Genomic DNA, 12,162 nt, shown 5'->3' with positions numbered 1-12,162 from the left:
CCAAACCAGGAGCCAGAAGCTTCTTCAAGGTCTCCCACATGTGTGGGTACAGGGGCTCAATGGGTTATGTGCCATCAACCTTGGACTTGTAGCTTCCAGAGATCCAAGGAAATAAATTTCTGTTGGTTAAGCCACTCCATGTATGGCAGTGCTAATGAAAGATCTATTTCCAGCTCTTTGATGATTTCTCTTTTCCTATTTACTGGTGTTCTCGAGGGTCCTATTTTGTGCTCTTTTTACCTTCTGTAGTCTTTCTGGATAAGCATGGGCTCTAAAATTGGACCAGAATTTAAATGGCACCTGATACTTAGAAGTTGATTGTAGAGAAGTTCCTGAAACTATACTTGGTTTGCTTTTCTGTAAAAACACAGGCAGTAGTTTGGCTTGGCAGCGTGGCCTAGTGGCTAAGGTCCTCGCCTTGATCCCATATGGCCGCTGGTTCTAATCCCGGCAGCTCCACTTCCTCTCTATCTCTCCTCCTCTCAGTATATCTGACTTTGTAATAAAAATAAAATAAATCTTAAAACAAACAAACAAACAAAAAAACACAGGCAGTAATGTGGTAGGCACTCATCTCAATGGATAAGATCCTGTTAAGGAAGCCAGTATCACATATCACAATGCCCAGGATCCAGTCATGGTTCTGTAGTGTATCCAACTTCCTGCTAATGTGCAGGTGATGGCTCAAGTACTTTGGTGCTTGTCGTCTATGCGGGAGACCTGCTATGAGCTCTAGGCTCCTAGCCTAGGCCGGGTCCAGCCTTAGTTATTGCAGCATTTGGTGAGTGAGCCAGTACTTGTAAGATTCTCTCTCTGCCTTCAAAATGAAGTAATTTGGCCCAGCAAGATAGTGTAGTGGTTAAAGTCCTTGCCTTGAACACGCCTGGATCCCATATGGGTGCAGATTCTAATCCCGGCATCTCCACTTCCCATCCAGCTCCCTCATTTCGGCCTGGGAAAGCAGTCGAGGATGACTGAGGGTCGTGGGACCCTGCACTAACGTGTGAGACCTGGAAGAAGCTCCTGGCTTTTAGCTTTGGATTGGCTCAGCTCCGGCTGTTGCGTCACGTGGGGAGTGACCCATTGGATGGGAGATCTTCCTCTCTGTCTCTCCTCCTCTCTGTATATCTGCCTTTCCCATAAATAAATCTTAAAATAAATAAATTCAAAATAAATAAATAAAACTGAATTGGAAAGCCAAAGGGCCATAGTAGCCAAGACATCCTTGAAAGAAGGAAGAAAGGGAAAAAATAATATGTGCTGAGGGGCTGGTGGTACTAGACATGCTGGACAGCATGACTTTCACATACATAGAAAAAAAAATGACAGTGTGATATTAACTGGGAAAGACAGCTGGAGGGCCCGGTGCAATGACTCAGCTGCTGAATCCTTGCCTTATAAGCACCGGGATCCATATGGACAATAGTTCTTGTCCAGGCTGCTCTGCTCCCCATCCTGCTCCCTGCTTGTGGCCTGGGAAGGCAGTAGAGAATGGCTCAACACCCTGGGACTTTGCACCCACGTGGGAGACCCGAACGAAGCTCTTTGCTCCCAGCCTGATATCGACTCATCTCTGGCCTCTGAGGCCACCTGGGGAGTGACTCAGAGGATGGAAGATCTCTCCTCTCTGGAAATCTGTCTTTCCAACAACAAAAAAAAAGTTTTAAAATATATTTCAAAAGGAAAATGACAACTAGAACCATGCAACAGAACAATGATTCAAAAATAGACATATGGGTATGAGACATGATAGCAGAGGCAGCTTTGCAGATGAACGGGAAAAGGGATTGCTTTGTACGTGCAGCCTGACAACTATTTATATGGAGAAAGTGGAATGACATTTCATTCATACTATATATAAAGCACAAATTCCAGATGAACTGAAAACTTTAAAATTATATTTGGAAAAATTCAGTTAAGAAAAAAATCTTAAGATTTAAAAAGCATGGGCCCAACGTGGTAGCCTAGCAGCTGAAGTCCTCGCCTTGAAAGTGCAGGGATTCATATGGGCACCAGTTCTAATCCCGGTGGCCTCACTTCCCATCCAGATCCCTGCTTGTGGCCTGGGAACAGAGTCGAGACGGCCCAGAGCATTGGGACCCTGCACCCGTGTGGGAGACCCATAAGAAGCTCCTGGCTCCTGGCTTCGGATTAGCTCAGCTCCAGCCGTTGTAGCCGCTTGGGGGGAAGATCTTCCTCGCTGTCTCTCTTCCTCTCTGTAAATTTGACTTTGCAATAAAAATAAATAAATATTTTTTAAAAAGTATTAACATACAATCAAATCAAGTAAATAAGAGGTTATCTTAGTCTGATATTAGAGATTTGTAAAAAATACAAAACTATATTTTGAATAAAGTATGTCATTTTTATCAACCTGTAATTGCTTTACATAATTCTTTAGTTTCTCATTTTATTTTGTAACAAATAGTGATAGATATAACCTTACCTAAACATAAGCTTTTTGGCGTCCTTAATAATTTTGTTTAAAGAATTTATGTATTGGGGCTGGCAACGTGGCCTAGTGGCTAAGGTCCTCGCCAGGATCCCATATGGTCGCCGGTTCTAATCCCGGCAGCTCCACTTCCTCTCTGTCTCTCCTCCTCTCTGTATATCTGACTTTGTAATAAAAGTAAAAATGAAAATCTAAAAAAAAAAAAAAAAAAAAAAAAGATTAAAAAAAAAAAGAATTTATGTATTGGGGCCCGGCGTGGCCTAGCTGCTAAAGTCCTCACCTTGAAAGCACCGGGATCCCATATGGGCGCCGGTTCTAATCCCGGCAGCTCCACTTCCCATCCAGCTCCCTGCTTGTGGCCTGGGAAAGCAGTCGAGGATGGCCCAAGGCATTGGGACACTGCACCCGCGTGGGAGACCCGGAAGAGGTTCCAGGTTCCCGGCTTCGGATCAGCGCGCATCGGCCCATTGCGGCTCACTTGGGGTGTGAATCATCGGATGGAAGATCTTCCTCTCTGTCTCTCCTCCTCTCTGTATATCTGGCTGTAATAAAAATGAATAAATCTTTAAAAAAAAAAAAAGAATTTATGTATTCCTTTGAAAGGCACATTTTAGAGAGAGGCATAGTCAGAGACAGAGGGACTCTTCCATCTCTGGGTTCACTCCCCAGCTGGCTGTAATGGCCAGGGGCAAGTCAAGCGGAAGCCAAGAGCCAGGAGCTTCATCCAAGTTGTCACAGGCCGAAAGGGGTCCGGAACTCTTGGATAAACCTCTGCTGCTTTCGCAGGACGTTAGGGAGCTGGATCAGAAATGAAGCAGTCTGGACCCAGACCAGTGTGCGTGTGGGATTTACTTGTTATGCTACAACACTGCAATAATGATTTTTAAAGATTCAATTTTTTTCATTGGAATGACAAATTTACAGATAGAAGGAGAGACAAAGAGATGTTCCGTGTGCTGGTTCACTCTCCAAGTGGCTGCAACAGCCTGAGCTTAGCGGATGTGAAGCCAGGAGCTTTTTCCAAGTCTCCCACATGGGTATACGGTCTCAAGACTTTGGGCCATCCCTGACTGCTTTCCCAGGCCACAGGCTGGAAACTACATGGGAAGTGGAGCAGCCAGGATAAGAACCAGCACCCATATGGGATCCCGGCACGTGCAAGGCAAGGACTTTCGCCACCTGGCCATCGCAGCAGGCCCCACTGGTAGGATTTTAAATGGAGTGACATGGCTGAATTTCCCATCTTAGTTCACAGCTTGTTCTTGGGAATCTGGGAAGCTGCAGCTTGTTTGGGAAAGTTTTTTCAAGGATTTGAATTAATTTGTCAAGAATTAAAAGGAGGAGAACTAGATTGAAGAAACATTCCTGAAAGCAGAATCAACAGGACTTTATACCCAGGGTGCACGTGTCAAAGGAAAGAACCTAGGAAATTTTCCAAGTTTCTGCCATGGGAGACTGGGTAACTAGCTTCACTGTGAATTGAAATAGAGGCTCACAGATGCTGTTTAAAATGGGATTACATCCTGATAAACCCATTACAGATGCATGGTATCACCATAAAGCTCTCAACGACTCTTTCAAATAAATAAATCTTTTTAAAAAAATTAGATTTCTCGGGCTTGGCAGCGTGGCCTAGTGGCTAAGGTCCTCGCCTTGATCCCATATGGCTGCTGGTTCTAATCCCGGCGGCTCCACTTCCTCTCTGTCTCTCCTCCTCTCAGTATATCTGACTTTGTAATGGAAATAAAATAAATCTTAAAAAAAAAAAAATTAGATTTCTCTTAGTTGCTATTATCAAAGTGCATTTGGGCCCATTGTTGTGGTGCCTGCAAATCAGGATCCCACATCAGCTCCCTGCTAATGCATCAGGGAAAGCAGTAGAAGGTAACCCAGGGCATGGGCCTCTGTACCCACAGAGGAGACAGGGAGGAAGCTCCTGACTCCTGGTTTCTGCCTGGCCCCACTCTAACTATTGTAGCCATTTAGGGAGTGAGCTGGAAGATGGAAAATTCTTTCCCTCTCTGAATCTCCCTCTCTCTGTTACTCTGCTGTGCAAAAATATAAATATTTTTAAGAAGTATATTTAAATATTTTTATTTATCTTGTATCAACTAACCTTAGTGAGCTTCCTTATATGTTTTAGCAATTTTAATTTTTAAAAAATTATTCATTTTTATTGGAGAGACAGATTTATAGCGAGAGAAGATGAGACAGAAACAGAGGTCTTCTGACTGTTGCTTCTCTTGTCAAATGGCCACAACAGTCAGAAGTGAGCCGATCCAGAACCAGAAGTCCCGAGCTTCTTCCACGTCTTACATGCGGGTGCAGGGTCCCAAGGCTTTAGGCCATTCTCTACTGCTTTCCCAGTCCATATGCAGGGAGCTGGATCAGACGTGGGGCAGATGGGGCCCGGTAGCGTGGCCTAGCTGCTAAAGTCCTCACTTTGAATGCGCCGGGATCCCATATGGGTGCCAGTTCTAATCCCGGCAGCTCCACTTCCCATCCAGCTCCCTGCTTGTGGCCTGGGAAAGCAGTTGAGGACAGCGCAAAGCTTTGGGACCCTGCACCCGCATGGGAGACCTGGAGGAAGTTCCTGGCTTCTTGCTCGGAATCTGCATAGCACTGGCCGTTGTGGCTCACTTGGGGAGTGAATCATCGGACGGAAGATCTTCCTCTCTGTCTCTCCTCCTCTCTGTATATCTGACTTTGTAATAAAAACAAACAAATCTTTAAAAAAAAAAAAGAAGTGGAGCAGATGGACCCGGTGCGGTGGCCTAGCGGCTAAAGTCTGTGTCTTGCATGTGCTGGGATCCCATATGGGCGCCAGTTCTAATCCTGGCTACCTCGCTTCCCATCCAACTTCATGCTTGTAGCCTGGGAAAGCAATAGAGGATGGCCCAAAGCCTAGGGACCCTGTACCCGCGTGGGAAACTGGAGTAGGCTCCTGGCTCCTGGCTTTGGATCAGCTCTGCTCTGGCTATTGCGGCCATTGGGGGAGTGAATCAGCAGACAGAAGATCTTCCTCTCTGTCTTTCCTCCTCTTTGTATATCTGGCTTTGCAATACAAATAAATAAATCTTTAAAGAAAAAGAAGTGGAGCAGATGGGACAAGAATCAGCACCCCTATGAGATGTCAGCACTTCAGACAGAAGATGAGCTTGCTATGCCAACTGTTCCAGCCCCAGCTCATTTTCAAAGGGGGGCATAATTAAAAGAGGGAGTAGGGATAATAGTAAAGACTGTTAATTAGAAGAGGGAAAGTAACATGAAGTATTAAGTATATGCAGCCTGAGGCCTCATCAGGACTAGAATACAAGGCTGTCAGATATGTGTTAGGTCTAACATGGGAAAGCAACTTCTCCCCCTCCCCCAGCATATTTTGAAAGCAGTGATGTCAATGAGTTACTGAAACAAAAGCACATTTGAGGAGGAAATGTGCTCATAGTTCTGGAACGTTTCAAAGGACTCTGTGCATGCCTGGGAGAAAGACTGCATGGTCAGATGTCAACATGTTTGTTTTCTTTTAAGATTTGGGACCGTGGCCAGTATATTTAACACTAAAGACTTAGGGCCATTCTTGGTACAGAGTGTGGATAAATGCAGAGTTTTCTGGACAACAGTAAGGACCAGGTATCCTTGAAAGCTCCGAGGACAGCCTCCCAGCAGCACTGTCCCAGTCACCAGAGGCGGCCAGGAACTCACATCCTGTGCAATGTGGCCACACCCCTACAGACCATGACTTACTCTGTCACCCACAGGCTCCACCACTTCTGCTCTAGCCCATTCTGAAAGCTACAACAAATGCAAGCTCAGCGTGCATCACTGTCGCTGTCCTGCAGAGATGGACTTGGTGCACGGAGCTGATAATAACACGCATGGACTACTGACTGATGATCAATAGCCAAAATTTATTAGGGGCAACAGACTTTATATGCTGAGGGTCATACAGGATTAGGGTAGAGATACTTAGTTCATCCACAGAACCATCAACTGTTTCTATGCCTTAGTTTGGAAGTCCTTTTGTCTTGTATATTGCTGTTCTTATACAAATGTTATCGCATCAGGATACCAAAGGTAGCCATTCAGTTGTTCTCATGCAAAGGATATCCAATCAGTCACACACAAGACATCCATTCAGTTGTTTATCATACAAATATTGTCCCATCAACTGTAATCCTGTGCTCACTGACCTTGTGGGGTCACAATGTCCTCCTACACATCACAGTACTCCAGTGACTCCCCAGGGCCTTGAAAAGTTCCGTGCTTTCATGCTTGTGCCCCATCCTACTTCCCTGGCCTTGCATATCCCATGTCAGTTACTACTCAGATCCATCCTTTGAATAGTGCATTATCTGCCATGGTCCACCCTAAGCTTACCATTCCCCACCTTCGCCCCCAGGCCAATGCACCTTATTCTTTTAAAATTTCATTTGGGGGTCCAACATGGTAACCTAGCAGCTAAAGTCCTCACCTTGAACTCACCAGGATCCCATATGGGCTCCAATTCTAATCCAGCTCCCTGCTTGTAGCCTGCCTGGGAAAGCAGTTGAGGATGGCCCAAGGCCTCAGGACCCTGCACCCACGTGGGAGACCTGGAAGAAGCTCCGGGCTCCTGGCTTTGGATTGGTTCAGCTACAGCCATGCAGGCCACTTGGGAAGTGTACCATCAGATGGAAGATGTTCCTCTGTGTCTTTCCTCCTCTGTCTATATCTCCCTTTCCAATAAAAATAAAGAAATCTTGGGCCTGGCGGTGTGGCCTAGTGGCTAAACTCCTTACCCTGAACGCCGGGATCCATATGGGTGCTGGTTCTAATCCCAGCAGCCCTGATTCCCATCCAGCTCCCTGCTTGTGGCCTGGGAAAGCAGGACGGCCCAATGCCTTGGGACCCTGCATCCGCGTGGGAGACCTGGAAGAGGTTCCTGGCTCCTGGCTTTGGATCAGTGCAGCACTGGCCCTTGCAGTCACTTGGGGAGTGACTCATTGGATGGATGATCTTCCTCTCTGTCTGTCCTCTCTGTATATCTCACTTCCCCAAAAAAAAAAATCTTTTTTTCCCTGCCCCCCAAAATCTTTAAAAAAAAAATGATTTTATTTGGGAGACAAGAGTGACAGAGCTCTTCCATCCATTGGTTCATCCTGTGAACGGCTGCAACAGCCAGCTGTAGACCAGGCTGTACCCAGGAACCAGAAACTCCCACCGACTTTCCCCACACAGGTGGCAGGGGTCCCAAGGACTTGGGCCATCTTGGACCACCTTGCTTGGTGCAGCATTAACAAGGAGCCGGATGGAAAGCAGAACAGCCGGAACTCAAAACCAGCATGCCCGGCAAGGGCTGCCACAATGATCAGTACGAAACAGTGTGGGGCGCTCAAAGAAGGGGTGCCACCGGGGGCTGGAGAAGAGAGATGGCGGGGAGAACGTAAGAAGGGAAGCTGGAATCAAGTCTGTTTTCCAGCGCATTGCTGAATCAATCTCTATATATAGTATATACTCAGTATATATGTGAAATACATATACTATCAGCTAATATAACATAACAACATAACATAACATAATATAATATAATATAATATAATATAATATAATATAATATAATATAATATAATATAATATAATATTTCAGTTGTTTAGGTCAGACCATGGAGTGTTCCCATTTCCAAAAATGCTGGACCGGGGTGGGGGTGGTGATTCTGACTGGTTTCGTCAGACACACAGTCCAGCCTGGGCCCTGATGCCGTCCGCGATGCACGGCGTGCGGGGTCCGGCCCGAGCCCCGCGGCCCCGGGAACCCCCAGTGCTGGTCAGGCTCGAGCCCCGCAGCCCCGGGGACCCCCAAAACGGCCGTTACGTGACCGGCGTCCGGGGACTCGCCGGCCGGAAGGCACCGCCCCCTCCGGGAGCCGTGCGCAGCTCCGGAAGCTCCCGCCCCTTTTCTCCTTTTACGGGAGCGGGAAGGCCTTTTTTTTTTTTTTTTCTTTCCCGAGTTTGCGTACGGCACCGCCTAAGAAGTCGAGACCTTAAAGCCGGCGAGCCCGCGGCCGCCCGTAGCCTCATCGCCCGAGGATCCGCACGGGGTTGACCGGCCTCCCCCGCCCCCCCAGCAGCCGCCATCACTGAAAAATGTTGGGTCTGAGAAGAAAGGCGGTCCTCGGGCTGAATATGTGCTGTGGGGGTGCCGGGCTGGGAGCCGGCGGCGGCGTCAGCGTCGCCTCCTCGGGCGAGCGGCTCCTGGCCGCCGAGAAGGAGGCCCCGGGCCGGCGGGAGGCAGGGGGAGGGGAGGCCGGCGCGGCCATGGGCGGAAGTCCCGGCGCGAGCCCCGTGGCCGCCCGGAGGGTCTCGCGGCCGGCGCCCATTGGCGCCGAGCGGTCGGACGTCAGCGCGACCCCCACGAGGCTGCTGTGCTGGGCGCACACCCGCCGCGCGACGCCGCTCGACGAGATGGAAGCCGGCGCCGCCATCATGTCGCCCGAGGAGGAGCTGGACGGCTACGAGCCCGAGCCTCTGGGCAAGCGGCCGCCCGTCCTTCCCCGGCTGGAGCTGGTGGGGGAGGCCACTAAGGCCCCCAGCACGGACGGCTCCCTGCCCTCGACGCCACCTCCCGCGGACGAGGAGGAAGTGGGGGAGGACGAGTTGTACCGGCAGTCGCTGGACATTATCGCTCGCTACCTCCGGGAGCAGGCCACCGGCGCCAAGGACGCCAAGCCCCTGGGCCGGACGGGCGCGACCAGCCGGAAGGCGCTGGAGACCCTGCGGCGGGTGGGGGACGGCGTGCAGCGCAAACATGAGACTGCCTTCCAAGGTAAAGGAGCGCGGGGCTCGGGGTTGCTCCTTGGACTCGCCCTGCCCCGGGGCTTGGGTGGAAAACGAAAGCGAGTCGGTGTAGCCGAGCTCCGCGTGTTCGGCCCATGAGTCATGGTTTCCGCCGCCCTCGATCCTTTGGGAAATGGCAGCGCTGCTCCAAGAGCGGAAGGGGTGGGATGGCTGCTTTGCAGTGGGGTGGGCTCGAGGTCCGCGGGGGCCCCCGTCGTGGGTGGGCCGGCGAGCAGCGCCCGGGCTGTGCAGACAAAGGCGGCGGGGACCCTGCGAGCCTCTCTCTTCCTCAGGCATGTTGCGGAAACTGGACATCAAAAACGAAAACGATGTCAAATCTCTGTCGCGAGTGATGGTTCACGTGTTCAGCGATGGCGTGACCAACTGGGGCCGGATTGTGACTCTCATTTCTTTCGGGGCTTTTGTAGCCAAACACTTAAAGAGCATAAATCAAGAAAGTTGCATCGAACCCTTAGCGGAAAGTATCACCGATGTGTTGGTCAGGACGAAACGGGACTGGCTAGTCAAACAAAGAGGCTGGGTAAGTGGGCCTGGTGGTGGGATGGCCTGGAAGGGGGGGGGGGGTCCCGAGAAGGTGGGGCGAGCCGCTGGCCGCTTCCTGTGAATTTCAGTCGTGAGCACCCAGGAGCAAAGTGGGTGGCAGGCTTGAAAGCCCCGTGTTGATTGTTGTAAGGCAATTGGATGCGCCTGTTACCAGTCCCTCGTCCCCGAGAGGAGCTAGGAGTCACCTGGGGGCCCTCTGCGCGGCCCCCTCCCTCACAGGGGTGGACTAAACTGGGGGGAGCCTGCGTCCTGACACACACACCCTGCCCCGTCTTGTTGCGTGATGTATGTAACTGCATTGAGAAATGCTGCGCACCTGAGATCCTAGGTGGTTAGACTGTAAAGAGCAAGGGTTTTGTTCGTATTTTTTTTTTCTTAGGTTTCTTTCTTAGATTGCCCTGCTACGAGCATGATTTCACTCGTGGCCAAGTTGAGCTGTTACTGCTCCCAGTACTCACTTGGTGAGGAACTCTGGAATTGTGTGTCTGGAACTTCCCTGAGGAGGATACAGATGGGTCCATCTCAGCTCCAGGGGCACCTCAGATGTGTTTATTAATCTTTGTATGCCGGTTTTTTTTTTTTTTTTTTTTTTTTTTTTTTAACACTGTGGAAACCCAGGAGGCTTGAAAACCTGCTTTTCTTTTTGTGTTTTCTAGGATGGGTTTGTGGAGTTCTTCCACGTAGAGGACCTAGAAGGCGGCATCAGAAATGTGCTGCTGGCCTTCGCAGGTGTGGCTGGAGTAGGAGCGGGCTTGGCATATCTGATAAGATAGCCTTCCAAGTGCAGTAGTTGACCCTTAACCAATTCCAGCCACCAAAAAGGACACACTTCCATGAATAAACACATGGGAAAGTCGTGTCCCTGAAGACTCACTCTCTGACAGAAGGCACATTTCGGCAACCAGCAAACCGGGGAGCCGGGAGAACTTGTAGATGGAGTGAGCCGGGCAGAGTGGAAGGACCTGATCTTCCCTGTTGAGAACCGGTTAGTGACCGCTTGCCAGTCTCATCAGAATTCATTAAATCTGCCCAGTGAATATGTTAATTTCCTGTAGTGTTGAAGAAAGCACTAACAATGCCTGTGACCTGTGCAGAATGAATTTCGGTTACATGCAATAGAAGTATAACAAGACAGCTCGGTGCTGTCGAAGTGTGTGAGGGGATGCTCCCGCTCTCCCGTGCCCTGGGTGTGCTTAAAGAACAGAAAGTCCCAGTTAAGAATTCCACACCTTTTCCATTTGGCTTTGTTTGAATGATTCTAAGTTTGTTAGTCTAGTAATGGCAAGAATACTTGACTGTGAAAGTTCAGAAATTAGTTAAAATATAGAAAATTTTTTAAACTTGTACATGTATTTGTAAAAATGTATATATTTTTATCAAAAATTATCTTTGTAATATGAAGGGGAATATCTAGTTGGCATTAGTTTTTTCTCATACCCTCTTGAAAAATTTGCTACTTCTAGTTAGCATACTTTCTTACAGCTTTTCTATTCTAAATTTTGTCCCAGTTCTAGAGTGTATTACAGAACCAGTTGTAATTGTATGAAACCTGGTTTAGTGGAACGAATTTGATTCATAACTATGCAGCTTTTTAATTTTTCCACTCTGATTTAGGTATGTATTCCTTAGATAGGTTTTTCTTTGGAAACCTGGGATTGAGAGTTTGGGAAATGGAAATAAGTCCTTTCACTTTGTTAAATGTAGGTTTTCAAGAATTGAATCAAAGTGGATTTTTTTTTTTTTAAGTTTGGGAATGGAGTGGGGCTTAGGGCGTACAAATTATGGGCTCTGATTGGGCAACTACTCATTTGAGTTCTTGCATTTGACCTAATTTAATTGGTGAAATTTAAACTGAGTTTGTGAGCTCATCTTTAAGGCTAGAATGTTTTCAGCTGTTCCACAGAACTTACTAGCAGTGTGTGTATAAAGAACACATCAGGTGGAGGGAGGAGACACGTTTGATCCCTTGTTGGCTTAATAAATTGTAAAATGATGGCTTGGAAAAGCCAGCTAATCTAGCCATGGTGCTATTATCAGGCTTGGTTGTTAAATAGGGACCAAGCCTGGTATGTCAATAAAACAAATATTTGTTTCTGTTGGTTCCCAAGCTTTGTTTCAGGTTTGTGCATTTGCATCTTTCTGAATTTCAGACTCGATGTTCTATCACGTTTACCTTTTCCTGCCCACCCTTGAAATATTTACTGTTCGTTTTTATTACGAACCCATAGCAGGTAACTAGGTAATATCCCTCCCCCAACCCCAGCAACCCCAGGAGTCAGCAGCTGGGCGTCTGTAATGAATTTGATACCACATTTGGAAGTGTGACGTTGGGG

The 12,162-nt window shown here is 48.3% G+C and overlaps 1 protein-coding gene across 1 annotated transcript; it reads left to right on the top strand.

Moving 5' to 3' along the window:
- Positions 1-8,440: 8,440 nt before the first annotated feature.
- Positions 8,441-10,891, top strand: MCL1 (MCL1 apoptosis regulator, BCL2 family member). The gene is made up of 3 exons (XM_004589174.4): positions 8,441-9,254; positions 9,559-9,806; positions 10,486-10,891. Exons 1-3 carry the CDS (start codon positions 8,576-8,578, stop codon positions 10,600-10,602), a joined length of 1,044 nt encoding a protein of 347 aa, XP_004589231.3. The 5' UTR covers positions 8,441-8,575; the 3' UTR covers positions 10,603-10,891.
- The last annotated feature ends 1,271 nt before the right edge of the window (positions 10,892-12,162 follow it).

The sequence above is a fragment of the Ochotona princeps genome, chromosome 2 (genome assembly GCF_030435755.1).
Source record: "Ochotona princeps isolate mOchPri1 chromosome 2, mOchPri1.hap1, whole genome shotgun sequence".
Taxonomy (NCBI): Eukaryota; Metazoa; Chordata; class Mammalia; order Lagomorpha; family Ochotonidae; genus Ochotona; species Ochotona princeps.
This window is presented reverse-complemented; position numbering and strand designations above follow the sequence as displayed.